Source organism: Trichomycterus rosablanca, chromosome 6 (genome assembly GCF_030014385.1).
Source record: "Trichomycterus rosablanca isolate fTriRos1 chromosome 6, fTriRos1.hap1, whole genome shotgun sequence".
Taxonomy (NCBI): domain Eukaryota; kingdom Metazoa; phylum Chordata; class Actinopteri; order Siluriformes; family Trichomycteridae; genus Trichomycterus; species Trichomycterus rosablanca.
The window spans coordinates 28,535,704-28,563,667 of NC_085993.1; the positions used below are offsets into that span (position 1 = coordinate 28,535,704).

The window sequence follows — 27,964 nt, forward strand, 5'->3', positions numbered from 1 at the left end:
ATTATAAACATGTGTTCGTTGTGCCTGGTCAGCAGCAGCTATTCGTGCAGCCTGATTAAGTCTCCCTCTTAATGCAAGCCACGTCTCACATTTAATTACATAAATTGCATCCCTTGTATTTATCTATCATGCTGCAATCAATGCAGCAGAGCAATTTCACTACTGTTTCACTGATGCAAATTCTCAAATTACCAAGAAGTCTTTCATTCCAGATTATGCAAATCTATCTAGTTTCACTGATATAAATGTAAATAGTCTTGAGAAAGTTTAAAGAATCAGGATGGTGCACGTTTGAATCTCAGCAGAGCCACACAAATACAACTGGCCCCTGTTTGAAGGAGGGAAGGTCAAACCAGGTCTCTTCCTGCTGTCCCAGCAATATGCGATCTCCAGGACTGGTCTGGGCACCTGTGCAGTACGGGAACCCAACACTGACAGGTGATAAAAAGTGGCTGCAGATTGGACACGTGTCTGGGAGGGTGTGTGGTGATCCAGCTCTCCTTGATCAAATCAAGGATTGTGCAAGTGGCAGAATATTCACAATGGTGAATTGCAATTGGCTAGATAACGTAAAAAGGAAAAATAGACAACAGATAGATGGACATACTTGACCAACCACACATTCTGCACCAAAAAGCCCATCCTGCTAAGAGATGCAAACAACGTGAGATACAAAACAGAGTACAATTTATTAGAAAGCAGACATTTCTGAGACACGAACATGGCTCAATGCATGTTGTATTGTTTGGACATGAATGTCTCAAGAAGCTTGAACAGCCGATCCTCTCTTCCGGCGGCTTCCTGATCCCGCCGTTCTTCCCTTTCTCTGTACTCTCTCTCCCTCTTCTCCTCTCTGGCCACCAGCTCCATCTCCCAGCGCTCCTGCCTGGTGAGCAGTTCTTGTTCCCTCCTCTTCTCTCGCTCTATGGCCTGCCTCTCTCTCTCCTCCTCTCGCTCAGACGCCCGTCTCTCCCTCTCTTCTTCTCTGTCGGCTGCCCGGCGCTCCCTCTCCTCTTCTCTTTCGGCGGCACGCCTCTCGCGCTCCTCCTGCCTCCTCTCGAGTTCCTGTAGAGCTGCCAGCCAGTACTGCTCCCTCCGCTTTTTGGCAGGTGGACCATCCTGGTTGGATGTGGGCATGGGGACAGAGAAGGAGTTGGACATGTTGGACAGAAGTGAGTGAGCCACACTGAGTTCACCACTTAGAGCCTGATCCATCCCTGCATACCACTTCCATGGAGCTACAAGTGGGTCGCCTCCCATCATGCTCAGGCTCTTAATGTCCTGCAGAAGAAAAAAATATGATAAGCCAAAGATCTCTTGTATGGAAGGAGTTGCAAAAACAGGGTACACACAGTCCTGGGAGCTGCTCTCTGCTCTGCCTGAAAACAAGCATCTTGAGATCACTTCATGCAAGCTTTGCTATAGTGTGTGCACTTTCCATGCCAAAAATAAAGTACTGGAAATGTCACAAATTTTAAATAATTACCGAATTCTACAAATTTTATAGTTTTTCATTAGTTGATGACAAACGTCCTCAAAAAAACGTCATAAACTTGTTGAGGCAGGTGCCATTATCGGACAATGCTGCGACTAGAAGAGTAGAAGTTTTAGCAGAGTACTGCCTGTCTGCTCTGCTCTTTGAAACAAAGAAAGGTGATTTCATGTCACTGACCATTGACACGTCTTGTAATAGAACAGACAAAGAACAGCTGTCTGTGTTAGTGCAATTTTTTGATGGGAGAGTTTTCTGGAAATTAGCTGTTATGTTTGCTCCACATGCAAGAACTTACAACTGGAGAAATCATTTTAATGAACTGACCCATAGCAGAGCACCTCCCCAACTTCAGGTCTATATCATGCTGTAGGTCTATACACTGTATTACTACTACCCAACAGTGCAATTGACTACATAAGTATATTGCAGTACACTGTATTACTTATACCTAGCAGTTAGTACTGGCCGGTATGACTTCACATTTTGCAATTGTTTTATGCATACTGATTCCTTCATAAATTGTGTCATTTTTTGGGGTAAAGCAAACACATAGTGCTTTTATACAACCCCTGGCAAAAATTATGGAATCACCACTCTTGGAAGATGTTCTGACAATTGTTTAATTTTGTAGAAAAAAAATAAATCACAGACATGCCACAAAACTATCATTTTTCAAAATGTCAACCTTCTGGCATTAAGAAACAATAAAAAAAAGAAACAAATATAATAGTTGTGGTCAGTCACAATTGCTTTTTTTAGATCAAGTAGAGGAAAAAAATATGGAATCACTCAAATCTGAGGAAAAAATTATGGAATCACTGTAATTTGCAGTTTAAAAACAAAACATCTGCAGCAGATTAGATTTGCTAATTATTCTTCAGTTTAAAAAGAGTGCTTACACCTCGGAGAGCTGTTGCACAAAGCAGATTGTCATGAATCATGGTTCCAACACAAGATATGTCAGTTGAAACAAATGAGAGGATTATAAAACTCCTTCAAGAAGATAAATCATTGTGGAATGTCGCAAAAGATGTTGGTTGTTCCCAGTAAGCTGTGTTTAAAATCTGGACCAAGTACAAACAAAATGGGAAGGTTGTAAAAGGGAAGCATACTGGTAGACCAAGTAAGACATCAAAGCATCAAGATAGAAAACTTAAAGCAATATGTCTTGAAAACAGAAAATGCACAACAAAACAAATCAGAAACAAGTGGCCGGAAAGTGGAGTCAATGTCTGTGACTGAACTGTAAGAAATCACCTAAAAGAAATGGTATTTACATACAGAAAAGCCAAACAAAAGCCATCATTAACACCTAAAAAGAAAAGAACAAGGTTAAAGTAGGCTAAAGAAAAGCAATCGTGGACTGTGGGTGACTGGATAAAAGTGATCTTCAGTGATGAATTGCGAATCTGCATTGGGCAAGGTGATGATGCTGGAACTTTTGTTTGGTGTCTGTCCAATGAAATTTATGAAGATAACTGCCTAAAGAAAACATGTTAATTTCCACAGTTGTTGATGATATGGGCCTGCATGTCGGGTAAAGGCACAGGGGAGATGGTCTTCAATAAATGCCAAAGCCCACATAAAAATTTTGGACGCTTTTCTTATTCCATCAGTTGAAAGGATGTTTGGTGATGACTTCATTTTTCAAGATGATAATGCATCTTGCCATAGGGCAAAGGACGTGAAAACTTTCCTTCAAGAAAACATATAATGTCAATGGCATGGCCTGCAAATAGTCCGGATCTCAATCCATTTGAAAATCTCTGGTGGAAATTGAAGAAAATGGTCAATGACAAGGTTCCAACCTGCAAAGCTGATCTGGCAACAGCAAGAGACAGTTGAAGGCAGATTGATGAAGAATACTGTTTGTCATTAGTTAACTCCATGCCTCAGAGAGTTTAAACCATTATAAAAGCCAGAGGTGGTGCAACAAAGTAATAATGGTGCAGTGTTTTCTAATGATTCCATAATTTTTTCCTCAGATTTGAGTGATTCCATATTTTTTTCCTCTACTTGATCTAAAAAAAAAGCAATTGTGACTGACCACAACTATTATATTTGTTTCTTTTTTTATTGTTTCTTAATGCCAGAGGGTTGACAGTTTGACAAATGATAGTTTTGTGGCATGTCTGATTTATTTTTTTTCTACAAAATTAAACATTTGAAAGAACATCTTCCAAGAGTGGTGATTCCATAATTTTTGCCAGGGGTTGTATATATTATATGTGCTCTTGACAATAGAATAAGCCACTTATTTAAAGGCCCAGTCATACAAAAAAAAAAAAAGTGATTATACAGCAAAACTTAAATCAAATCTTAAAAAAATACAGTGATACAATTTTTTGGTCATACCGCCCAGCCCTACTAGCAGTGCAGGTGATTACGTAATTATATTATAGTACACTGCAGATCTATACACTGTAAATACTATTGCCTAACAGTGCAGGCATGTAACAGTGATGGCATGTAATTATATTACAGTAGGTTATGGCATAGTTTTATAGCATAGTATTTATTAAACCACTGACAGTTTAGTTCTCATTTTACAGTTCTGAACATTTACTAATGTCTGAGAGTCTGTTGATACAGACATGTGCATGTGATTGAATCCAAACATATCACAGTGCACGGTTACTGTCTCCAGACCATATATTAACTGAACTAAAAAACTAACCCTTATTTTAGTGTATTTTTAACCACAACATTAAACATTTTGGTTGTGGCATTTAAACCTCAACAATCATTCACAAACTTGACGTTTCCACTAGAGAAGCAGCACATTATGGCTTATTAAATGATTCTTATGTTGTTGCTGTGACTGAGTATATGCCAGCCGACCGTGACGTCACTCTCTCATACCCTATAACAGTGGTCCCCAACCTTTTTTGCAGCACGGACCGGTTTCATTTAAGATATAATTTCACGGACCGGCGGGGGCAGGAGGATTTCAAATAGAATAACTAAAAAATGGAAAATCAGTGTGAATCCTAAGCTTTTTTCGATGCAATGAGATGCTGCTCCCACCTAGTGGTGATTGGAGATCATAACACCCGAGGAGTTTTTGAAATGTAATTACTCTTGTAGCGATCTCTAATTAATTATTCTTTCTGTGCGGCACGGTAATAAATGACCCGTGGCCTGGTGGTTGGGGACCACTGCCCTATAACTCAGTACAAGTGAGAATTGTGGCACATGTACAATTAATCCATGTATGTGGGTGAGCACGTGTGTGTTCACATTTGTAGGCACTCGTGTGTGCACTTGCACAGACAGGCACATCTGCACCTTTTGTACATTACATTAATCGGCACATTTTCTTATATGTTCTTACATTTTCCTATATCTGCACTGTGGCTCACTTTATAATTCCACTTGACAATTCACTTTAAATTTACTTTATGTAGTGTTAACCGAAATAACATTTCCATCTGCATCCTTAGGTCCTGTTTGGTGTTGTGTGTTGTCCGAGTGTTGTTGTAACTTGCTACTGAGGCCTTAATTTCCTTCGGGATTAATAAAGTATCTATCTATCTATCTATCTATCTATCTATCTATCTATCTATCTATCTATCTATCTAGATTTCTCTAAGACTGCAAGGGAAGCTTAGCTTCCCCTAAAATGTCAAAAATTAAATGGTCAAATATGTACAGTTGTGTTAACATTTCATTGACTACAAATGCGTTAGAACACGTTCATCTCGAAGACGAGTTCGTTCAGAATCGAGCTGAGCGTCTATTCACTTCAACGGGACAGCATGGAACGGTTTTTTTTCATTGCTTCGAAACTCGCCGGTCATTGGATAAATGCCACGATTTTGTCCCGCCCCCGGACGCGGGGCTTCTGCAAGATGATTGGAGGATCAGTCGAAAGGCTGAATCCCGTTTTGATTGACAGCTATTTGATGGCCATTGAGAGGACACTGGTCAAGTTCCAGGAAAAGATGCCTACTTGGTACGATAGGATCACAGGCCATTTTCTTGAAAAGGAACAGAAGGCAGAATTCATGTATAAATAAATTGACACATTTTATGATGTAAGCTGACAATGAGCTTCCCCTCTTTGAAAGACCAGCAGCCACCACTGATATCTATCTAAGTCTGTGTAGTTCTAGAAAGCAGGTATTGATGTAACTACCAGTTTTTACTCATGCATACTTGCACGTTTGGCTTCTAAAAAGTTATATCATATGAGAATATAACAAGTGAAAAAACTTTGTGAATATGATGCAGGTGTAACCTGTTATTTCTAGTTGAAGTACCTTATATTTTTGTCTGAGGTTCTCCCACTTCTTTTTCACCCATGCTGGTGTTACTCTTCCCTCCAGCCGCTTCTCCTTCACAAACAACCTAAAGAAGCACAGCTCATTCACCTGTTATTTCATCATTAATGAACTGGATAAACGGTAGACATTGTGTGCTTTGAAAGCTTGACTCACTCGAAAGCTCGCAGAGCGGTGTTCTTCCTTCCTGTGAATAATCCCGTATTACTGACGCGCCACAGGATCAGATCTGCTGTGTTTGCATCTGTCCCTAAAAGCCAATGCACACTCTTCATCACTTTCTAGAAACCATCATCACCATCAACAAACTCAACTAGCACACTGCAACATATCTAAGCTAACATATCTAAGCTAACATGGCGCAGCACTGTTTAAGTAGTTAGTCCGAATTATACAACACGGCTATGAAAAATGTATTAGAATGACCACAAACCTAATTCTTGGATAGCATCAAACATAAGGAAAATAGATATAAATTACAAACTTACATTTAAAGTTTGGAACCGTTCCAACCTCTAGCGTTAGGCCTACCCCGTTCTCCATTTTATTGTTGTTGTGCTGACTTTTCTTCTCTTTACTCTTCATTCAGCAGAGAGAGCGAGCGCACTATCTCCCCCTATTGAAAAACCATCTGTATTACCAACTGAGACCATGACGCAGCACCGATCAGCCATAACATTAAAACCACCTCCTTGTTTCTACACTCACTGTCCGTTTTATCAGCTACACTCACCATATAGAAGCACTTTGTAGTTCTACAATTACTGACTGTAGTCCATCTGTTTCTCTACATACTTTTTTAGCCTGCTTTCACTCTGTTCTTCAATGGTCAGGACCCCCACAGGACGGTGGATGATTCTCAGCACTGCAGTGACACTGACATGGTGGTGGTGTGTTAGTGTGTGTTGTGCTGGTATGAGTGGATCAGACACAGCAGTGCTTCTGGAGTTTTTAAATACTGTGTTTACTCACTGTCCACTCTATTAGACACTTCTACCTAGTTGGTCCACCTTGTAGATGTAAAGTCAGAGACGATCGCTCATCTATTGCTGCTGTTTGAGTTGATCATCTTCTAGACCTTAAGCAGTGGTCACAGGACGCTGCCCATGGGGCGCTATTGGCTGGATATTTTTGGTTGGTGAACTATTTTCAGTCTAGCAGTGACAGTGAGGTGTTTAAAAACTCCAGCAGCGCTGCTGTGTCTGATCCACTCATACCAGCACAACACACACTAACACACCACCACCATGTTAGTGTCACTGCAGTGCTGATAATGATCCACCACCCAAATAATACCTACTCTGTAGTGGTCCTTGAAGTACAGGGTGAAAGCAGGTTAAAAAAGTATGTAGAGAAACAGATGGACTACAGTCAGTAATTGTAGAACTTTAAAGTGCTCCTATATGGTAAGTGGAGCTGATAAAATGGACAGTGTGTGTAGAAACTAGGAGGTGGTTTTAATGTTATGGCTGATCGGTGTATATCTTCATCCAGTACAGTGGTACCTTAAAACTCAACGTCAGTTGGTTCTGGGAGTGGCATTGAGTTTAAAAGGCGTTGAGTTTCAAGGTATTTTTTCTTATAAGGATGTATGAGAGGCCTGTTAATGCGTTCCATGGTCCCACAGAACTGCATAGATTTTAGGCTATTGTAAAATAATGGGGTTGTTTTTAACACTTATAAACTAAAAATTACACAAATATAATATAAAGACACTGAAATACAATTCAAAAACAGTTTAAAATCAATCAAAAATACATAAAACCTGCACTTTACCTTTACTTCTTTATTGTTGTTTATGCTTCTTAATTAGTGGAGAGAACAAATAAGCAGTAATAATTAATAGAGGGTTAGTTTTTCTATGTCGTTCTTTTAATACATTAAGTTACATTTTTGTAACGTTTTAGACTCTCTCGGGAGAAGCTGACTCTTACAATTTCTCAGCACCCCAAGCTATAACACAAGTTTAAAAGTGAAACAGGAGAAAAATCCAGCTAAACACAGATACATGTAGAGCTTTTAGAGTAAATCTGACGGTTATTTCACACAAATGCAGATTCGTCTCATATTCGCATGACGTTTCACCTCACTCCTTAAGCCAAGCACTGAGCAAAGCAAAAGTCGCTCATACGTTGAGTTTAAGGGAAACGTTGAGTTTAAGGGTACAAATTTCTCAACGAAGGGCGTTGAGTTTTCGGCTTTTGTAGTCTGCGTGCGCTATTATTTGTGTGTTTTTGTACTGATTTACACTGACATACATCAATATGATTTATTTTGATTTATTCCTTGAACAAGCTCCAGATAATAAAATGTGTTTATGAAACAAACAAGCGACTAAGAAAAGTGACTGAGAAAAAACAAACTTAAATGAACAGAGACTTAATGAGACACTTTAATTGTTACAGTACTGGATTAGTATTCAAAAGGGCACTTGGTTAGCCCCACTATCACCGAGATGCCATGGCCGGGTTTTGCACTGATTTCACCTTTCTCTTTAGATCCCGCCTTCTCGATTTCTCTTAAAAATGCCCAAACGCAAGTGAAAATTCACAGACAAATGACAGAAAAAATCTGCATTGTTGTTTCAGTTGGGATCCTTGAAAAGCAGAAGGCATGGCATGCAAAGCTGCCGTACGTGTCAGTGTCAAATAAAGGTGCCAGTTTAGCAAAACACAAAAACTGCAGCTACAGGAAAGAGTTTATCAGGTAAAGACCGGGTAACACAGAAGATGTTGTTACTGCTGCAGAGGGAGTTTTTGCATTTCACACCACAAAGCATAACAACAGCTACAGATCAATGGACTGCATGTCTGCCTAGTCAAAAAAGTCTAGGTTGCCTGATTCTGAAACAGCTCAAACATTTCTAAATGTGCATTATTGTCAAAGCTGTGATAGTGCCACACATGTTGAAATAGCTCTACTGATGAACTATTTTGTTTGTTGTTATAATTGTTTAGGGCTAAACGCTGAATTAAAAATAATAAGATTATCTGACTATAAATGCGTTTTTTGAAAACCAACAAATGGTCACCCTACCTAATACAAAAGACTGTGTTTTAGAGCCACTGTTAAAAATGTCAATAGTTGACTTCAGGAATAAAGTCGAAATATTTTGGATTAATTAATTATTAATATATTGAAGATATGCTACCGCCAAAGACAAGTTTTATCACTGAGAAACCACCTCAATAAAATTCACAGGGGCTAATGCAAACCACACTGTAGGCAGCATAATATCATGGCATGTAGTGGCATGTGGCATGTCAACCCCAAAAAAGAGGGCATGACAATGGGTAGTTAGGATAGTGTCTATAGCACACACAATTACAACATTAATTGATACAATTGTGATGCAACCAAATGAACTAGAACTAGTTTTTGTAACAAGCTTCAGATAATAAAATGTGTCACTGAAACAAACAAGCTATCATTTACACAAAGTTCTTCAGGGGGATAATAAGTGACTGAGAAAAAACTCTACTGGAATGAACAGAGACGAATTTAGACACTTTAATTGTTAAAGTACTGGATTAGTATTCAGAAGGGCACTCATTTAGCCCCATCATCATTGAGATGGCACACTTAATTGTATGCAATCATAATTGAAAGTCACTTAAGATAAAAAACATCTGCCAAATGCCTTAAATGGAAATAAACAATGATCGGGCAGCACTGCTGCGCTGCAGGTAATTTTGGTGCCATACAATGTCAGGGGCAAGGACGGATTAAGGATAGTCTGGGCCCCTGGGCAAAGAGTTCAGGCGGTTTTGGCGCATCCTAATCCTGAGTTCATTCTTAATACGAGCCAGTTTGGAACGCTCCCCTTCACAATTTGTGATAGGCACAGTCAAAAAAAGTTTAAGTGCTATGTAGACATTTGGAAAGGTTGACTGTAAATTCAAATTTATCATGGTTTTGAGCATTTTACTAGGACATTTTTCTTTTTCTGTTATGAATGATTTGTATTGTATCAATTCATCTGCCAGGCTCATGTTCAGATCTGAAGGATATGCTGCAGCGAGTGAGTTAGCCTTTAAAGTGAGCTCACTGTTGGACATATTGTCAGGCATGAAAAGAACATCAAATAGCTCAGTTAAGTGTGTGTATGCATTCAAACTGCTTGAAATTGCTTGTCTTAAATTTAAATAATTGCAAAATTGCTAAATTAATTTGTGTCTCTGCGCTTAAGAGAAATTGAACATAATAATTTTGAAACAATACAAATTCAGAAACATTAAGTAAGGGCCTGAATCGCATATTTGCAACAAAACGTCTGTTATGAAATATGGTAGCTCGTCTGGCAATTTGTAGGTCCCTAGAAAGTCAAGGAGCCATGGTAAACGACTTCTATGGAAGTCAAGGGCCGTGATCAAGGGCCCTCTAATGGTATGCCCTGCTCTTCTCTAGGGCCCCCTGGTAGGGGCTCTCATAACCAGGGCCCTCTAAAAATATGCCCCCCTCTTTCCTAGGACCCCTAATAGCCAGAAGTCGAAGTCAGAGCAGTGCCACAACGCCTCATCCATTTTCATAAGGGGCCCAAAAGCATGGCTAGGGGCCCCAAAAGCATGGCTAGGGCCCCCAAGAGACCCTGGGGTCAAAGTCCATAATAGTCAGAGGATCCTTAAAATGGAGGGCCCTCGGAAATAAAAATATATTGTATCATAAATGTTAATAGGCATCGCAAAATGTTTTGGGCCAGGGCCCCCCCGGGGCCCCCTGACCTCAAGGGCCCCTGGGCGCTGGCCCCACTGGCCCGGTCAGTAATCCAGCCATGGTCAGGGGTCTGGGGTTTGATCCTCATCTCCTGTCTGTGTGAAGTTTGGCATGTTCACATGGGGGTCTCGGGTTTGTTTCCATCAAAGTATGGTAATAGTTGTAGTTCGTATTTTAAACTTCAAGTGTAATTCAAAGATACATTATTATGATTAAACAAGTGATGCCATGCAAAAGACTGGCTGCGGTTTTTTACGTGCTCTTGTTGGCCATGCTGAATGGCGCTATACTGCAAACGAGCCAAAGAACATCTATTCCCTACGAAGAAGACATGTCTCTGTTCCCACCCGTATTTCGAGCAATTCAGCTTCCTAAAGCATGATTGGTCAGATTGGTAGAATATGTAAAATAATATAAAAATACACTTGTTCTATTGGCTGATTGCGTATCAGTGCGAACTAATAGCCAATCACAGGGTGTGATGTTGATCTTGTCAGAAAATGGGCGTCAAAAGCAACAAGACTCTGCTGAAGGAAATTGTGTAGTCACTGTGTGTTTAGTTACCGGTTGGCACGCTGGTATAAGTTGGTTTATTGATCTTATTTTATATATTTAGTTTGCTTGCGGTTTGCCCTCCTTATTACCGGCAACATGGTAAGATATTCTGCAAACACTGTTACCTGTTTCTGCGATATTTCTTATGTGCTTGAAAGAGAGCTAATGCTAGCTAACGAGCTACCGTCTATTCTATTCTGGCAGAGGAGAGTTTTGAATATTATTATTATTATAGAGTTCTTATCAGAACTTGGAACAATTGAGCATTTATGTGATATTGTACATGTAGTTGTACTAAATACTGTAGGAGTTTACATGTTACACGTTTAACCACATAAGCTTAGTGAAACGAAAACGAAAGTAGCGAATTATAGCTAAATTTCTGTATAATTACAGTATTGTGCTATCACTGTGGGCATGCGGCAGGTGGACTACACTAAATAATTCAGATTCAATTAGTCAATACTTGACTCCCTTAATTACATTATTGCAATTATTAATTAATCCATATTATTATTATCATTATTATTAGTAGTACTAGTAGTAGTAAAGCAGGATAAACTGTATATTCAGAAACAGCTTTATTCTTTTTTTACTAGTGTTACATATGCCATTCTATATTGTTGTATTGTTTTATTTAGATCTGTACTTATAATTTTTTTAATTATTATTATTTTATCTGTATATATAGTATTCTTGTTACAGTGGTACCTTGAAACTCAACGTCAATTGGTTCTGGGAGTGGCGTTGAGTTTCAAGATATTTTTTCCCATAAGGATGTATGGGAAACCTGTTAATGTGTTCCATGGTCCAGTGGAACTGCATATATTTTAGGCTAATGTTAAATAATGAATGGGTTTTTTTTTTTACACAAAAATTCAATAACAATAATAAAACGAAAATAACACAAATATAATACAAAAACAATGAAATACAATTGAAAACAGTTAAAAATAAATAACTGTTGCACAAAACTTAACGTGACTAATTTACTAAAACGAGCGAGGAATTGCATAAGTTGAAATAACTTATGAGCAGTAATAATTAAGAGAAGTTTCTTGTTTTTCATAATTGTAATACATTAAGTCACGTTAAGCTAAGCATTACGATAACGATAAGCATTTTAGACTCTCTCAAAAAAAGCTGATTCTTACAATTTCTCAGCACTCGAGCTGTAACACAAGTTGAAACAGTTGAAGTGAAACAGTAAGGAAAATCCGGATTAATACAGATACATGTGGAGCTTTCAGAGTGGATTTGACAGTTATTCCACACCAATGCAGATTCGTCTCATGCGAAAAAAAGAAAAAAAGGTGAACATGTTGAGTTTAAGGGAAATGTTGAGTTTAAGAGAACAAATTTCTCGACGAAGGGCATTGAGTTTCAAAGATTTAAGTTTAGGGGACGTTGAGTTACAAGGTACCTCTGTAGTTCCTTATATTACAGGAGTAAATGAGTATAGCTTCGCATTGGAAATGTAGTTTACAGTGTTTTTAATAACCAATAATATCTAATATAAACATTGGTTAAGAAGGTCAACATAATGGAATGCTAATGCATGCTGAGCACTGTATGAAGTACTGTGACTTCATTTTTTTTCCCAGTGTTAGTAGTGCAAAATCATATATTTACCAAATAACCTGTTTTATCTGTAAATATTGCAATTATAATTAAATCAGTTTTAAACAGAAATTTTTAGAATAGCACACTGACACTAAAGTGAAATGTGGACATGGCTAGTTGGTTAATTGCATTAAAAATCCAGTTGTTTAAAAAAAATCGGGTTTGATCATACCAACTGCATTTTTTTTTTTACTATAGGCATATTATCACAATACACTGCTGTCCTACAATACACTACAATTACTTTGCTGCTTGTACCATCCCTGCACTGACCGAGGAGAGCTAAGTCTCTAATTAATAGACATGTTGTGAACTTCGCAAATACCCCACCACTAGTGCAGGCACCTCAACCAAACAGCAGTTGCACAGTGGCAATGAAGCCCAGTTGACCTCACTTTCTCAGGCAGAGCCAAATGTTGTTAGCACCAAGGGATGCAAATTCTGCTTATGTCCTAATACTACATTTACACCAGTGTATGCAGCAGAGCTAATGCAGATAAGCTCTTGACACCTAGCATTTTTCCACAATATGTTATTATTCCACTTTACTGCTACTGCAGCCTTTTGCTCACATAAACAGTTTTGTTTGTTTCAGTAGCATTGACGTGTCAAAAGTAATAAGACATACACAAAAAAAAAAAAGAAGCATAAAACTCATGTGGGAGTTTTGAGCCAAAACTAAACAAATGACTACTCCTGACATTTATGGTGCCACAATTTGCTTGGTAATATTAATTTGGTGTAAGGCAATTTGCATTAGATGGCTTATTTAATGAAATGCATCTGATCTAGCATATCTACACAATGCATGTGTCATTTTTACATAGTGATGCATCTATTTGTAATGTAATGTAAAGCCTGAATTTTCAGTATGGTCGCATTTAGTCTATACCATCCCTTGTCACCCACTGTAAATCTTTTTTTCTTATTTTTTGCAGTCTATTATGTCATATAACGGAGGGGCCGTCATGGCTATGCGTGGAAAGAATTGCGTTGCAATTGCAGCTGATAGAAGGTTTGGTATCCAGGCTCAGATGGTAACCACAGACTTTCAGAAGGTCTTTCCTATGGGTGATCAACTATACATCGGCTTGGCTGGACTGGCCACAGATGTGCAGACAGTGTAAGTACATACAGCGTTTAAAAATTTTGATACTATTTCCTGAATCTTCTTAGATCCCATGTCAATACGTTGTTGCCCGAGTTGTGTAGCAGACCGTGAGGTCATGCGCTGAAGATTCTGTAATTGCAGACTCATCATGACTTGTTTTAGCAGTGGCAATGCCATGTGGTAAAACCTAAATTAAAAATGTTTGCGTAAAAGAATAAGTGTATGTAGCAGTTAAGGGGTGGATCAAAGAAAAATAACCAATAGTCCCCTTTCTGACACTTCTGTTTAAGTCTCACATCACATTTAAAGCTTAATAACATGACAAATCATATTCAATGTTTAAATTAATAAGGGGGCCCAATGTCTGACTGCTCTGAGCACCCACTTTTTTTTCTCTTCCTCCAGATAAAATATAGCCAATTTTTGAATGCATATTAGTCCATTACAGGGCTTCGGCCACCCCCCAGCCATGACCCAATTGTGTCTGTGGGCTGATGGTATCGTTGAGATTCGAACCAGGATCTCAGCAGTGATGGGCTAGTGTCAACAGACCCTGACCCTTATATTCAATAAGGATAAAGATGTAAAGATGTTCCAAGGCCATTTTTAGTATTTTCTGGAAATAAATGTGAAATCATAACATTGATATAATTCGACTATTATAAATGAAATAAAAAGGCTTTTAGTTAAAATAACCAGTTTAGGGGTACCTTTGAGTTTGAGGTGTGTTATAACCTGCTGTTTAATACCATGCAACATATCTGTTTTAACTTCACAGATCACAACGGCTTAAATTCCGACTTAACCTTTATGAGCTAAAGGAGGGTCGTCAGATCAAGCCCAAGACCTTCATGAGCATGGTGTCCAACCTTTTGTATGAGAGGAGGTAGGTTCACTGCTGTCTAGCTGTTATTGATTTCAAGTATGCTGCTCTCTTTGTTTTTATCTTAATTATTCTTGATGTTGATGTAGGGCTGGGCGATTTTGCCCCCCAAAAAAATCTCGATTATTTTAAAACTATAACCGATTGTCGATTACGATTTAGATTTTTTTTGTTCTTGTATAATGCAATTGAAATAAGACTCAGATAACTTTTTTTTGCATTGTAAATTAAAATGACTGCATAAGTGCAAAAATAGTACCACCACCACCTATAATTATCCTTTTAAGGATCTAAAAATTTATAACAATAACGATCACAATAATTAAAAACAAAATGGAAATCTGAATTATCTATATGCTTTATAAGAATAGCTCACAAACAACTCCTTTTTTTTTTTTTTTTTTTTTTTTTTTTTTTTAATAATGTGCAGCAAAACCTTACATTAGGAAAAGGACTAAAAAAAAGTTCTTTACAGGTTTCTTAAAAGAAACACGAGTCTGTGCTGTGCTGTTTCCACCACTGAGTGAGTCTGTATCAGTATCTATACTGGGGGAGGGGGGGTGAAGTAATCACTCAGCTCAGCTTTGATTTTGTCCTCTTGTGATTGGGGGGTGGATGGAGGGGGCACGTTCTGCTTCTAACTATATAGACTACAACTCCCATGTTTCCACGGACCGTCACATGTCCCCGGTCAGCCAATCCTGATCGCGCCAGAGTTTTGATTCAGTTCAGCGGTGTTCGATTCAGTGAATCTTAATTAAACTCTTCTGTTTGTGTCTCGTTTTACCGATCGTGTTTACGCTCCTTATTTCTGAATCTAACCGTTACCGTGTATAACCCTTGTTGTCTTCCGTTTACTGTTTTAGTTTATCCTCTGGTTTTGGACTCTGACCTGGTTTTGTACACTTTTTGCCTTTTTATATTAAACTTTCCCTGATTTATATTCCGCGAGCGTCTGGTCAGTTTCTGCCTCGTGTCATGTTGGTATTTTAGTAAAAATATAAAGTATGTAAACAATCGCGATTGTCACATTCTAACATCGGGTGAAAACGTTCATTCTGATTAACCGAATTAATCGTGAAAATCGCCCAGCCCTATGTTGATGTACTATTTTGATTTTGTACTATGATTTGTATGGTGTATGTATTTGTTTTGATTATTTGTCTTATGTAAAGCGTCTTTGAGTATCTTGAAAAGCGCTATATAAATAAAATGTATTATTATTATTATTAAGTGATTTCATAAAATCGCACCCCACCTGCTGCTGATGAACAATTCTAGAACAGTGAGAGAGTCTAGAGTATAACTAGCTCATAGAGCTTGCAGAGATAATCCTTTACTCCTTTATGGGTTCCTATACATACTTTGATTGGCTATGTCTGAGAGAGGAAGGGATGAAAGGATCCCTCATTGCTGCTGCATTTGTGCTCTGCTAGTTGGTTAAAGTTGCCTGTACGGAGACTGTGAGTAATGTAGATCAATGCCTGACTGATGCTGATCCCTGTGTTAACCCACCTCATGCAGATGAAGCGGTTGGCTATTAAACATGTGACCGAGGCAGAGGGGAACGGTCAGGGCCTAAAATATTTTTTAAATAATATAATAATAATGTATTGTCATCAGTTATAATTTTTATTTACTTACAATTAAACATTTAAACAAATCTGAGCAAAACCATTCATACCATCCTATTCAATTGTTTTAATTTGCAACTTGCAGCCATAAAAATGAAAATGGACCCAAAATATAAACACAAGATATAATAAGACTTAAACATAATACAGATCATGCCATAAAATTACATAAATGTGTTAAACATGCCGTTAAAATCCAATCATACCATAATATTCAGTTTGAAAATAAATAAGCTATTATATTTGTTTTAACCCTCTCTGTGGTGGTTGCAATTCTAAGACTGAACTGTCATCTTTATTTTCATTTTTTAACTTTTGCACTACTTTAGGGGAGCATGTGGGGGCATGTGTTAGGTACGGCCCCCCTTGATCACAGTAGGGGTCTTCAGCAGTAAAGGAGATACAACTGGGTAATTTCATATGACTAGATTAAAAGAAAGAGGGAAACTGCTTAATGTGAGCTATATTGCTACTATCAATAACATATAGAGAGGCTATATCTTAATCAGAGGTGGACAATTAATTTTCACCATTTTTTTTTTTTTATACAGTAGGCTGAACTTAATTTGGCTCAGTATTAATTTTCTCTTTACAAAAGCATTAACTGGTATGGTTTTGATGTTACTGGTAAAAGTAGATGTGACAATCAGGGAATGAAAATAAAAAGCTGGCAGAGTTAAAATGTCACATCACTATTTAATCAACATTAACCAAAACAATTCTGAACAAAATGTGCATGTTTTTGCAGTAAAGACCAGCATTAAATGAACTTTAGACTACAAACAAAATTGCAACAGCACTTTGTATAACTACATCATTTGCTGTACTTCAGTCCTTTTTCTGGTATCATATCCTTTAGTTCTCTTAGCAAAGCTTCAAATGTCTGTGCCTGCTCTGCATCAGCCAAGTTCTTGTATTTCTCTGCATGTTTAGTCTCATAATCGTGATTCAAATTGTAATCTTTAAACACAGCAATCTGTTCTCCACAAACTAAACACACAGATTACCTATGACTTCAATAAATAAATACTTAGAAGTAATTATAAATAACTGTGTATTTTCTATCAATCTTTCTTTTTACAGTGAGCTTAAATTTTTGACTCACATGCACAAACTTATGTACATGTAAAAAATAGCAGTCCCTTTAAAATAAAAACAATGCAGTTGTATAGTGTATATGATGAACACTTATTTACGTTTGATTCCTAATTACTGTTAATCTCACGCAGGCCAGTAGGGGATGTGGCCCAGCGGCTGTGCAATACCCAGGTCTGCTCTTATTTATATAAAGGATAAATTAATCTTATTCAGATCCTTTATTGGAAGCATTTACAGATGCAAGACTTTTTGAATAAATACTGTAGCGATGGTTGTTCATGGTCCAACGTTTTCTTCCATCTGCACAGGACTTCTGGAGCTTTTTCATACCAACTTTCCCAAGGCCTTTCTTCCAGCCAGCTCTAAGAATGTTCAAAGTTGTACCAAGCCTACTTTATTTTAGAATTATTGAGGCAACTGTGCTCATGTTAACACTCCAGATATTACGATCTTTGCCTTGCCAGAATTTGATGGCAGAGCTCCACAAAAAGTCCTTTGGGCTTCATGGTTTGGGTTTTGTATTAACAACACAGTGTACATTGTGTCTGCCTTTTCATATTATATCTAAACAATTCAAAGTGCAACAGATGGACTCCAGATGAGATCTAGAGGATTTCAGGGATCAACACTGTGTATAGCTTTCATATAAAGGGAAAACAGTGGGACCTGGAACAGCTACAGATTATGAATCTTACAAAAAATACTGCCCCTCTTTTCTAAGGTTTGGACCCTACTACATTGAGCCTGTCATTGCTGGTCTGGACCCGAAAACATTTGAACCTTTCATCTGTTCATTGGACCTGATTGGTTGCCCCATGGTAACAGAAGATTTCGTTGTCAGTGGCACTTGCTCAGAGCAGATGTATGGGATGTGTGAGTCATTATGGGAGCCTGACATGGTAAGTGGAGCTCACCTAGTGTTTGCAATATTGTTTAGAATTCATTTCTTTTATAACATATATATGGGTTTGTCCTTTTAGGAGCCAGATGACCTTTTCGAGACCATTTCCCAGGCAATGCTGAATGCTGTAGACAGAGATGCTGTTTCTGGTATGGGAGTGGTAGTGCATGTTATGTAAGTATAAATTTGGCAGTTTCTTTTAACTGATAGCCAAAGGATAATAACTAGTCAAAGGATAATCGTTAAGAGACAAACCTTAGCATCGCATCAAAATGTAAAACAAATCAGAGTTTTATATTAACTTTGTGACGACTTTGTGCCTTATTGAATTAAAAAACTGTGACATAGAGTGAATGTGGCAGTGATGTAGAACAGTAAAATGAACACCACCATGAGTAAAATCAGTTCAGATTTCAGAACGTAGATTTTATACAGATTTGCTTGCAAACAGTTTATTACAATACCTAACTAAACGTGCTGAACAAATAATAAATATGCAGTCAGTATATTAAAGCTCTTCTTGACGAGATGAAATGATACCTGCTTAAATCCTGGATATGAAGCTCAATATAATTTAACAGCCTTCTCAGAAAAGGGGCTTGTTATAGCAAAAAGCATCACATAGAGGTCTCTATTTTAATACCATTTGGTTTTTAAATACGATGTCAGACAAGCTCATGGTCGGGTGTCCACACACTTTTGACCATATAGTGTATTTAGTTGTTAATTAATGCGATTAACACGTTAATTTTAATCGCGATTAAAAAAAAAATCGAGAATAAAATTTTTAATCAAACGATTTTTATTGAGCTTTCTTTGTGTCACTGATGTAATTTGTGCTGCTTTAACACAGCATTATTGTGTTTATACTGTATAGCTATATCACTGGCCTTTTTCCTGTTTGCGGTCATGAGTTACAAATTACTTGAGCTGCTGCTGCTACATATTGCGAAATGTAGGGGTTTTTTTAAATTATATTTTTTGCTTTCAAAAAGCGTGAGAAATCATCACTAGACAAAATTACAGTTATTAATTGACGCTTTAAAATCATCTTTGGCCAAAGCACACCTTTGTCTCGTCAGGCATCTGAGCACACGGATACGCGTTACAGGCAAAATGAGCTCAGACAACTTTATTTCAGAGAAATTTGGATGGAAAGCCCATGAACTGTACACGTCATAAGAACATTACAAACACTGGTGTTAAATGGATCGCAATGGACTGCAGAGGCTTTAACATAGTTAACGATGTGGGTCGACATGACGTTATATGTGTTGCATCTAGAAATGGTTCATATTAGTACCCTGAGCGCCTGTTTTCAGTGGCAGGGTTACGAACAGAAAAAGATCCTCACTGTTGCCAGATAATGTGAACAGTCATTTTAAATAATTGGCTAAAAGATGGGTAGCTGTTAACAACTCTATATAGGCATTGGCTGGCTTTCTAAAGATAATTTATATTTAATAATTTTATCGTAATTTTATTTAAGGTTCTAGATCTTAGGAATGTTTAATGCTTTTAATTTTTCCTTAAGTAAAGCACTTTAAATTGCCCCTGTTTGAAAGGTGCTACACAAATAAGCTTGCCTAGTTTTGCTTTATTTTTTATTGAAAAACATTTTCTTGCAATAAAAATGTGCATAACTTTAGATTTTGGTTAATTATTTTTGCAGTCGATTAATCGCGATTAATTTGGTTCTTTAATGGCGATTAAAACATTTTTATTGCATGACAGTCCTAGTATTTAGATAACATTTTCTCCTTGAATCTTTTTTGATGTGGAATAGTGTGCTGCTTGATGAGACTGTAAACTAATCAGTTGTCAATGAATTTTATGTATAATACACAAATATGACGTGTTCATGCTTGTTAAATTAAAATAAATATAAGATGTTGGTTTATAAAATCTGAGGCTTCGTTTTAAACTGTATATGCATTAGTTGCTTTATTTCTAATTGCTTTGTTTCTGTTTCACAGTGAAAAAGATAAAATCACCACTCGAACCCTGAAGGCCAGAATGGACTAGATTTCCTACTCCTCTCACATTTTTTGTATTGTAATAGAACAATAATAGAATATACCAATTGCCTCTGTTTATTCTTTCCAATTGATCTTTCAATAAACCATTCTACACTTTCAATCTGTAGCTTTTTTTATTTTTGCTGTGAAGTGTTTGAAGTGTATAGACACTTCTGGCATCTTTTCTTGGGAAAGCACTTAAAACATCACACAACAGTTAAGACAGAGATAAATGCAACTTTCTATGCAAAAGAAGTGATCAGACAAAAAAACAGCAATAGGTCACTTCAAACTTCCTGTCATCATCTAAGTCTCTCGAGTGGTGTCTCACTTGTGTTACTTTTGTGGGTCACCTTATGCTTAATAAGGCATAGTATGCTTATATGGCCAAAAGTACATGTACAAGAAAGTAAAGTAGCAGTTTTATGATGCTCTCACCTCAATATTTCACTATGTGTATTGTGTATGCATGCAGATTACATTTTTTTTTTTTTTTTGTAGCATTTTCTAAAACATGATTTATTGTACTTTTTACATATACAGTATATGAATTAATTTTATTTTTAAAAATAGAATCATTTATGCTTATTAATACATCTTTTTCATTATCTAAAAGTCAAAAGATCCGAAGTGGATATACACTGATCAGCCATAACATTAAAACCACAATACTGAACACCACGTTTAGTCTCCAAATAAAGAAGGATTCTGTATTTTACAGGACGGTGGGAAACCCTGGTTTGATTGTCTCTTATATAGTGAGTGAGATAAAACACAGCACTTTTGTTTTCCTTGTGGGAATTCCTTACATGTTTAGAAGAGCGGACGGTAGATAGAGATGCACACGCCACGTCTAAACATCCGCACAAACAATCTAATAACTTTCCACAAGAAAACAATAGCGGGTCAACTGGATAAAATGATTTCCACAAACTAGACAAAACCTTGTTTATCGTCACCATCACAAACTCCGTTCACTTTACCGCTGACAAACAGTTTCATTGACAGCAGGTAAGCAAGACGCACTTCCGGTTTATTGTCCCTACCTTTTCCGTCAGAAATGTGCGGCCGAGAAGTGCAAAACAAATTTACATTTTAGAAAACAAAATTACAAGTGCTGAAACACTTTTACAAGTGCTGAAACACTTTTACAAGTGCTGAAACACTTTTACATATGCCAAAACAAATTTACAAACACTGGGTACCCAAGCACTTGTAAATTTGTTTTTGCTTTCATTGTAAATTTGTTTTTGTTTTTTTGTAATTTTGTTTTCTGAAATGTTAATTTGTTTTGCACTTCTCGGCCACCGTACAGCAGTGACAGTGAGGTGTTTAAAAATGTCATCAGCATTTCTGTGTGTCATCCAATCATACCAGCACAACACACACTAACACACCACCAGCATGTCAGTGTCACTACAGTGCTGAGAATGATCCACCACCCAAATAATTCCTGCTCTGTAGTGGTCCTGTGGGGGTCCTGACCACTGAAGAAGAATTCATAACACAACAAGCATTAGCACACAGTGTTAGTTCATTTTATCTAGTGCATGAAGCTGCATAAACTGAAATACATTTCGATACATCCAAACATGTGGCTTTCTCACCTTCACATGGATGTATCATGTAAATGGGTGTGGTTCCTTTTAAAATTGTATACTTCTGACAAACATTTCTGATGACCCTTTGTACATGGATTCTTAAATGTGCTATGTTTTATTCTCCTCTATGTCTCTTGCAGCTAGCTGACAGGGGGCTTTTGTAAAGGCTGGGAGTTTGACCTCTGCACACATGCCAACACCTCTGTCACTATGTTAAAACTTCTGTCAGCCAAAACAAAGTCCCCTGGCAACAGGTTTTCAAAAAATCCAGTTCAATGTTATATGTTTGTCACTTTTACAGCCTCCTAACCCTTTTGGTAGGAAACAAATAGATCCCCTGGGTGTAATGTCGATTAAATACTTCATAGTGTGACTATGCCTGTAGCTGGAAAACATTTGGGCACATGCTTTCAGATCTAATGGTCCACAAACTAGTGAGGCATAATTTTCATACAATGGAACATCTCGGGTTTGCATATAAAATTGACACCATTTCAGGAAATGTTCTGTACACTGTCTTTGGAGAGACGTGAAACAGATAGGCTAGGTGTTGTGCAGGCACATTCAACCTGAGGCGCATTAAGGTTAACAAAAGCATTTGAAACTGAGTTAGAATTTTCTTTTGGTTTTTGACATGAGGCACCAAAAATGGAACAATGCTGTAAAGGTTTGGCAGACCAGTATAGTGCTTTAGTATAGTGGAGATGGACCGTGGACTTCAGGAGGAGCCCCCCAACCCTGCCAGCACTCACCATCTTAGACAGAACTGTGATGGCTGTGGAGTCCTACACGTTCCTGGGTACAACGATCTCCAAGGACCTGAAGTGGGACAGCAACAGAGGATGTACTTCATGTACCAACTGAGGAAGTTCAACCTACCCCAAGAGCTGATGGTGCAGTTCTACACAGCCATCATAGAGTCTGTCATCACCATCACCACATCCATCACAGTGTGGGGCAGCTCAACCACCAAACACGACACCAAAAGGCTGCAGAGCATCATCAGGTCTGCAGAGAGGACAATTGGTGTAAAGCTGTCCACACTGCTGGATCTGCATGCCTCCAGGACCAGGAAGCGTGCAGGGAAAATCATCACTGACCCATCTCACCCTGGCCATAACCTGTTTCGGCGCCTTCCATCAGGCCGACGCTTCAGCCACATAAAGACCAGAACAACCAGGCTACAGAGAAGCTTTTTTTCCACACTCCATTGTGCTCAGGAACAATTGAACACTAAATAACTCATAATCTTTGAGACACTTGTACATCTACAAATGACCTACTTAACTTATATAATGACTCACAAGACTGCATACACTGGTCTTTCACATTCATTTTTCATTTCTTATTTATATATTTTTCTATTTTTCTATAGTTTTTATACTGCACAAAACTCCTATATTGCACCTTTAACCCATAATGTGAATTACATGCTAATTGTTTACAGGTACAGTAGTGTTCAAAAAAATAGCAGTGATTTTAAAAAAGTGAATAAAGCACAAAATCATTATAATAACTTATTTCCATAAATGCAAATGCACTGAAAATACTACACTTTTAATTCTAAATAAAAAAATTAACTAAATGTAGCCAGTTTGTGTTCATCCTTTACAGAAAGTTAAGAAAAATGAATATTAGGCTGTTCCAAAAAATAATAGCAGTGCCAGCATTTTTCTTTAAAAACTCAAAAAATGTATCTATAAACTGAAAATGTTTGAGGTTTCACTTTACTTTAAATTACTGAACTAATATTTAGTGGCATAACAATTGTTTCCAAGATCTGTGTTGCATGGAGTCGACCAATTTATTCAGGTATTCCAGTCCAGGATGATTACACTACATTCCACAGTTCTTCTGCAATTTTGGGTTTTGCCTCAAAAAAACGCGTTTCAGACGTCAGCCCACAAGTTCTCTATGGGATTGAAGTCAGGGGATTGGGCTGGCCACTCTATTACCTCAATCTTGTTTGTCTGTAACCAAGATGTTTTGGGTCATTGTCATGTTAAAACACCCATTTTAAGGGCATTTCTTCTTCGACATAGGGCAACATGATCTCCTAAAGTATTCTGATATATTTAAACTGATCCATGATCCCTCGTATGTGATAAATAGGCGTAACACCATGGTATGAAAAACATCCTCATATAGTTTTGTACCACCATGCTTTACTGTCTTCACAGTGAACTTTGGCTTGAATTCAGTGCTCAAGGGGCGTCAGACATACTGTCTACGGCCACTAGACCCAAAAAGAACAATTTTGCTTTCACCAGTCCACAAAATGTTGAGCCATTTCTCTTTGGACCAGTCAATGTGTTCCTTGGCAAATGTTAACCCATTCAGGACATGTCTTCTTCTTAACAACGGGACTTTGCAGGAGTTCTTGCTGGTAAATTGGCTTCACTTAATCATCTTCTGTACTCACTGGGAACTTCAGATGTTCCTTGATCTTTCTGGAGGTGATCACTGGCTGAACCTTTGCCATTCTGGCTATTCTTTGATCCATTCAAACAGTAGTTCCACGCTTCCTTCTGCGTCTTTCAGGTTTTGGTTGTCACTTTAAGGCATTTGAGATCATTTTAGCTGAGCAGCCTATCATTTGCTGCACTTCTCTGTATGTTTTTTCCCTCTAAAATCAACTTTTTAATCAAAGTACGCTGTTCATCAGAACAATGTCTGGAACAACCCATTTTACCCAGTATTTCAGAAGGAAATGCGCTATGACCAACCTGTGCAACATTTGCCACCTTCCTACCTTAAATAAGGGCCAAAATTGACACCCATTCTTCTGCAGAATGAATGACTTCACCAATTGAACTCCTCACTGCTATTATTTTGAACAACCCCCTTTCAATCAATGTTTTGATTACTCAGAATGAGTGGGATGCATGTCCTAATTGTTTGGTTTGTTTTGTTTTCAATACTCTACTACACTTTCAAGTAAATTTTTTGCTATGTAGAAATAGCATTTCTACTAAAAACTTTAATTTATCAAGTTAATGGTGTTGGACTGCTATTTTTTTGAACACCACTGTATGAATGTGTGTTTAGAGAGAGAGTATTTGTGTGTGTGTGTATATAAGACTGTCCTTATTGTATTTTTCGTGCACTGCTAGCATCTGTATAACCAAAGTCAAATTCCTTGTATGTGTGAGCATACTTGGCCAATAAAGTCTGATTCTGATTTAGTTTATCATCTGTACTGATCTGTACCATCTCTGTACTGATCTAGTTCACGCTGCAGCTCTCGGTTTACTTCCAACAGGCGGTTTATTTCTGCACACCTGAGAGCACACAAGTTACATTCAGTCTGTGTCCTCTCCTCAGTTTCTACCTGGTCACGTTCTCCAGCCTCGTGTGTCTCCGTTTTAATAAGGTGATCATACTCTCCAGCCTTTTGTGTCTCCTCTTTAATAAGGTGATCACATCCTCCAACCTCTTGTGTCTCCTTTTTATTAAGATGATCACATCCTTTAACCTTTTGTGTCTCCTCTTTAATAAGGTGATCACATCCTCCAACCTCTTGTGTCTCCTTTTTATTAAGATGATCACATCCTTTAACCTCTTGTGTCTCCTCCTTAATAAGGTGATCACTTTCTCCAACCACGTTTGTCTCCTCCTTAATAAGGTGATCACTTTCTCCAACCACGTTTGTCTCCTCCTTAATAAGGTGATCACTTTCTCCAACCTCTTGTGTCTCCTTTTTATTAAGATGATCACATCCTTTAACCTCTTGTGTCTCCTCCTTAATAAGGTGATCACTTTCTCCAACCACGTTTGTCTCCTCCTTAATAAGGTGATCACTTTCTCCAACCTCGTGTGTCTCCTCCACCTTAATAAAGTAATCACTTTCTCCAACCTCCTGTGTTTCCTCCACCTTAATAAAGTAATCACTTTCTCCAACCTCCTGTGTCTCCTCCACCTTAATAAAGTAATCACTTTCTCCAACCTCTTGTGTCTCCTCCTTAATAAGGCAAACACTTAGTCCGGCCTCGTGTGTCTCCTCCCTAATAAAGTGATCGCTTTGTCCAGCCTCGTGTGTCTCCTGCATAAAAAGGTGATCACTTTGTCCAGCCTTGTATGTCAACCCCACAACAATGTAATCACCTTCTCCAGCCTTGTGTGTCTCCTCCCTAATAAGGTGATCACCTTCTCTGGCCTCTTGTGTCAGCCCTTCAATAATGTAATCACTTTCTCCAGCGTTGTTGGATCTTGTCTGAACTGGCTTCAGTTCGCTTTTTCTTAACTGCTCTCGATTACTTCGTCTTGCAGAGCGTGAAGTATCTGTTTGTTTAATGTCATCGTGGCCCAGATGTAGCGATGGTGCCCAGTCTGGGTCAGTCTCCAACATCTCGTATGCAGGCTGACCTGAAATGACATGAAAAGTTGTTTTTTAGCTAGCTTTATAATATAACATAGGACCTGTCACAGAATAAATGAACCCGTTTTAGCTGCTCTGCCTGGATGTCTTGTTTTTTAGCTATCACAGGACAGTGTTAGCCTAGTGGGTAGAGCTCTGGGCTATCAACTGAAAGGTTGCAAACAGGCCCTTAACCCTGTTTGCTCCAGGGGCGCTATACAGCTTCCAAAAAAGCTGGGACATGCGAAGATAGAATTTTGTTGTACTGTACATCTATATATATATATATATATATATGACAAATAAAGGCATTCATTTATTCACTAGCTAGTGTGGCTAACAATGCATGAATATAATGTTAATGGTATGTACTTTAGAGCATGGTTTTCAAACCCTGGGTGGCTTCGCGAGCTTAAAAAAAAAGGTTAAATAAACAAATTTCAACAGGCACATAAACACGAAATGAACTTGTACATCAACTCCCCATTGTGGAGGCTTTAGGTTACATCTTGTAAACCACAGTGGGACCAGATTCATTCACAGATGGGGGCCACCATTTTCATTAATTAAGCATATTTAGTTTTATGTTTTATTTTGATGCGTTGTTTGTGTTGCCTGGGCAAGCTGTAGCCTAGTGGTTAAGGTACTGGACTAGTAATCAGAAGGTCGATGGTTCAAGTACCACCACCGCCAGGTTGCTGTTGTTGGGCCCTTGAGCAAGGCCCTTAATCCTCAATTGCTGTATACTGTAACTGTAATGTAAGTCACTTTGGATAAAGGTGTCTGCTAAATGGCAAAAATGTAGATGCCTGGGTCATGGCAAAAATCATGGACAAAGTGTGTGTCGCTTGCAAAAAAAAATTGAAAAACCCTGCTTGAGAGGACAGAAAACCAGCATATTTAGTAAGGTTACTTTAAAAACAGAAGTCTCTTTCTTACCTTTATGAAAGTGTCGGGAGCAAACATACATGAATGGAGATATCTTTGCGAAAGTGATGTTTTTGCGCCTCACAGCTGAAACCCACGCCATCCGACGCCTTTTCGTTATCTCCTCTACCTGCTGTCCCTGACATTTTTTCCAGGTGGGAAACTTAAAAAATCTTGCCCCGTTGTCTAGTTTTCTCCCTTTTCCATCATGGGACTTATTGCTGCAGCCGTTCACACAACACGAACGAACCATTTTATCAAAAAAATAAAGCAAATAAAAAGAAAATGCTGCAAGTTCACTACAGAACACTGAATACCTCCAAAATGGTGGTTAACACAGAATCCACTTGTTTTACGTCACGTCATAGACCGATTATAGACGTTTGGGTGTATGACGCCCCGCCCTATGTGAGTGAACGATATCATACAGGATTTTAGAAGGCTCTGTCTTATGGTTGCAGCTCTAAAAAGCGTGTAAAAACACAAAAATGTGAATTAGACAATCCGGACATCGCATACAAACCACTGCTCTGCAACCGTAACGTCTATTGCTTACTTAAAGCGAAAATAACATACTTGAACTGTAGCTCTTCCTTGCTTCATCCTGACCCAGAGTTGCCATGTTCGCTGTCACCCTCCTAATTTGGCTTGTTTGGAAATGCACGATGTACAATGTTTTGTTTATTTTCAAAATTTGCCATGGTCGCCAAAAGCTTTAATTACAAACAGTACAATATAAACCAATTTAAATGTGTACACGGGTAG

The 27,964-nt window shown here is 38.1% G+C and overlaps 3 protein-coding genes across 3 annotated transcripts; 1 reads left to right on the forward strand and 2 right to left on the reverse strand.

Annotated features, from left to right (window-relative positions):
• Nucleotides 1-665: 665 nt before the first annotated feature.
• On the reverse strand, nucleotides 666-27,830 carry si:ch73-193c12.2 (histone-lysine N-methyltransferase, H3 lysine-79 specific). The gene is made up of 5 exons (XM_062997656.1): nucleotides 27,776-27,830; nucleotides 6,267-6,394; nucleotides 5,935-6,028; nucleotides 5,758-5,845; nucleotides 666-1,281 (listed from the first exon to the last, which is right to left on the reverse strand). Exons 2-5 carry the CDS (start codon nucleotides 6,361-6,363, stop codon nucleotides 727-729), a joined length of 834 nt encoding a protein of 277 aa, XP_062853726.1. The 5' UTR covers nucleotides 6,364-6,394; nucleotides 27,776-27,830; the 3' UTR covers nucleotides 666-726.
• Nucleotides 11,007-20,435, forward strand: psmb3 (proteasome 20S subunit beta 3). The gene is made up of 6 exons (XM_062996795.1): nucleotides 11,007-11,145; nucleotides 13,608-13,792; nucleotides 14,559-14,666; nucleotides 18,117-18,294; nucleotides 18,376-18,470; nucleotides 20,273-20,435. Exons 1-6 carry the CDS (start codon nucleotides 11,143-11,145, stop codon nucleotides 20,319-20,321), a joined length of 618 nt encoding a protein of 205 aa, XP_062852865.1. The 5' UTR covers nucleotides 11,007-11,142; the 3' UTR covers nucleotides 20,322-20,435.
• Nucleotides 25,040-27,337, reverse strand: LOC134317015 (uncharacterized). The gene is made up of 2 exons (XM_062997655.1): nucleotides 27,212-27,337; nucleotides 25,040-26,280 (listed from the first exon to the last, which is right to left on the reverse strand). Exons 1-2 carry the CDS (start codon nucleotides 27,300-27,302, stop codon nucleotides 25,106-25,108), a joined length of 1,266 nt encoding a protein of 421 aa, XP_062853725.1. The 5' UTR covers nucleotides 27,303-27,337; the 3' UTR covers nucleotides 25,040-25,105.
• Nucleotides 27,831-27,964: the final 134 nt, after the last annotated feature.

What these genes read in the sequence shown, in the direction of transcription:
- si:ch73-193c12.2 (XM_062997656.1), bottom strand. Translation starts at nt 6,363, where the DNA reads ATGAAGAGTAAAGAGAAGAAAAGTCAGCACAACAACAATAAAATGGAG. An exon ending in AACGGTTCCAAACTTTAAAT is followed by an intron (nt 6,029 to 6,266) that starts GTAAGTTTGTAA and finishes ATTGGCTTTTAG; the next exon opens with GGACAGATGCAAACACAGCA. An exon ending in ACCTCAGACAAAAATATAAG is followed by an intron (nt 1,282 to 5,757) that starts GTACTTCAACTA and finishes TTTCTTCTGCAG; the next exon opens with GACATTAAGAGCCTGAGCAT.
- psmb3 (XM_062996795.1), top strand. An exon ending in GCCACAGATGTGCAGACAGT is followed by an intron (nt 13,793 to 14,558) that starts GTAAGTACATAC and finishes TTAACTTCACAG; the next exon opens with ATCACAACGGCTTAAATTCC. An exon ending in CATTATGGGAGCCTGACATG is followed by an intron (nt 18,295 to 18,375) that starts GTAAGTGGAGCT and finishes TTGTCCTTTTAG; the next exon opens with GAGCCAGATGACCTTTTCGA.
- LOC134317015 (XM_062997655.1), bottom strand. Translation starts at nt 27,302, where the DNA reads ATGGCGTGGGTTTCAGCTGTGAGGCGCAAAAACATCACTTTCGCAAAG. An exon ending in CTCCCGACACTTTCATAAAG is followed by an intron (nt 26,281 to 27,211) that starts GTAAGAAAGAGA and finishes ATGTCATTTCAG; the next exon opens with GTCAGCCTGCATACGAGATG.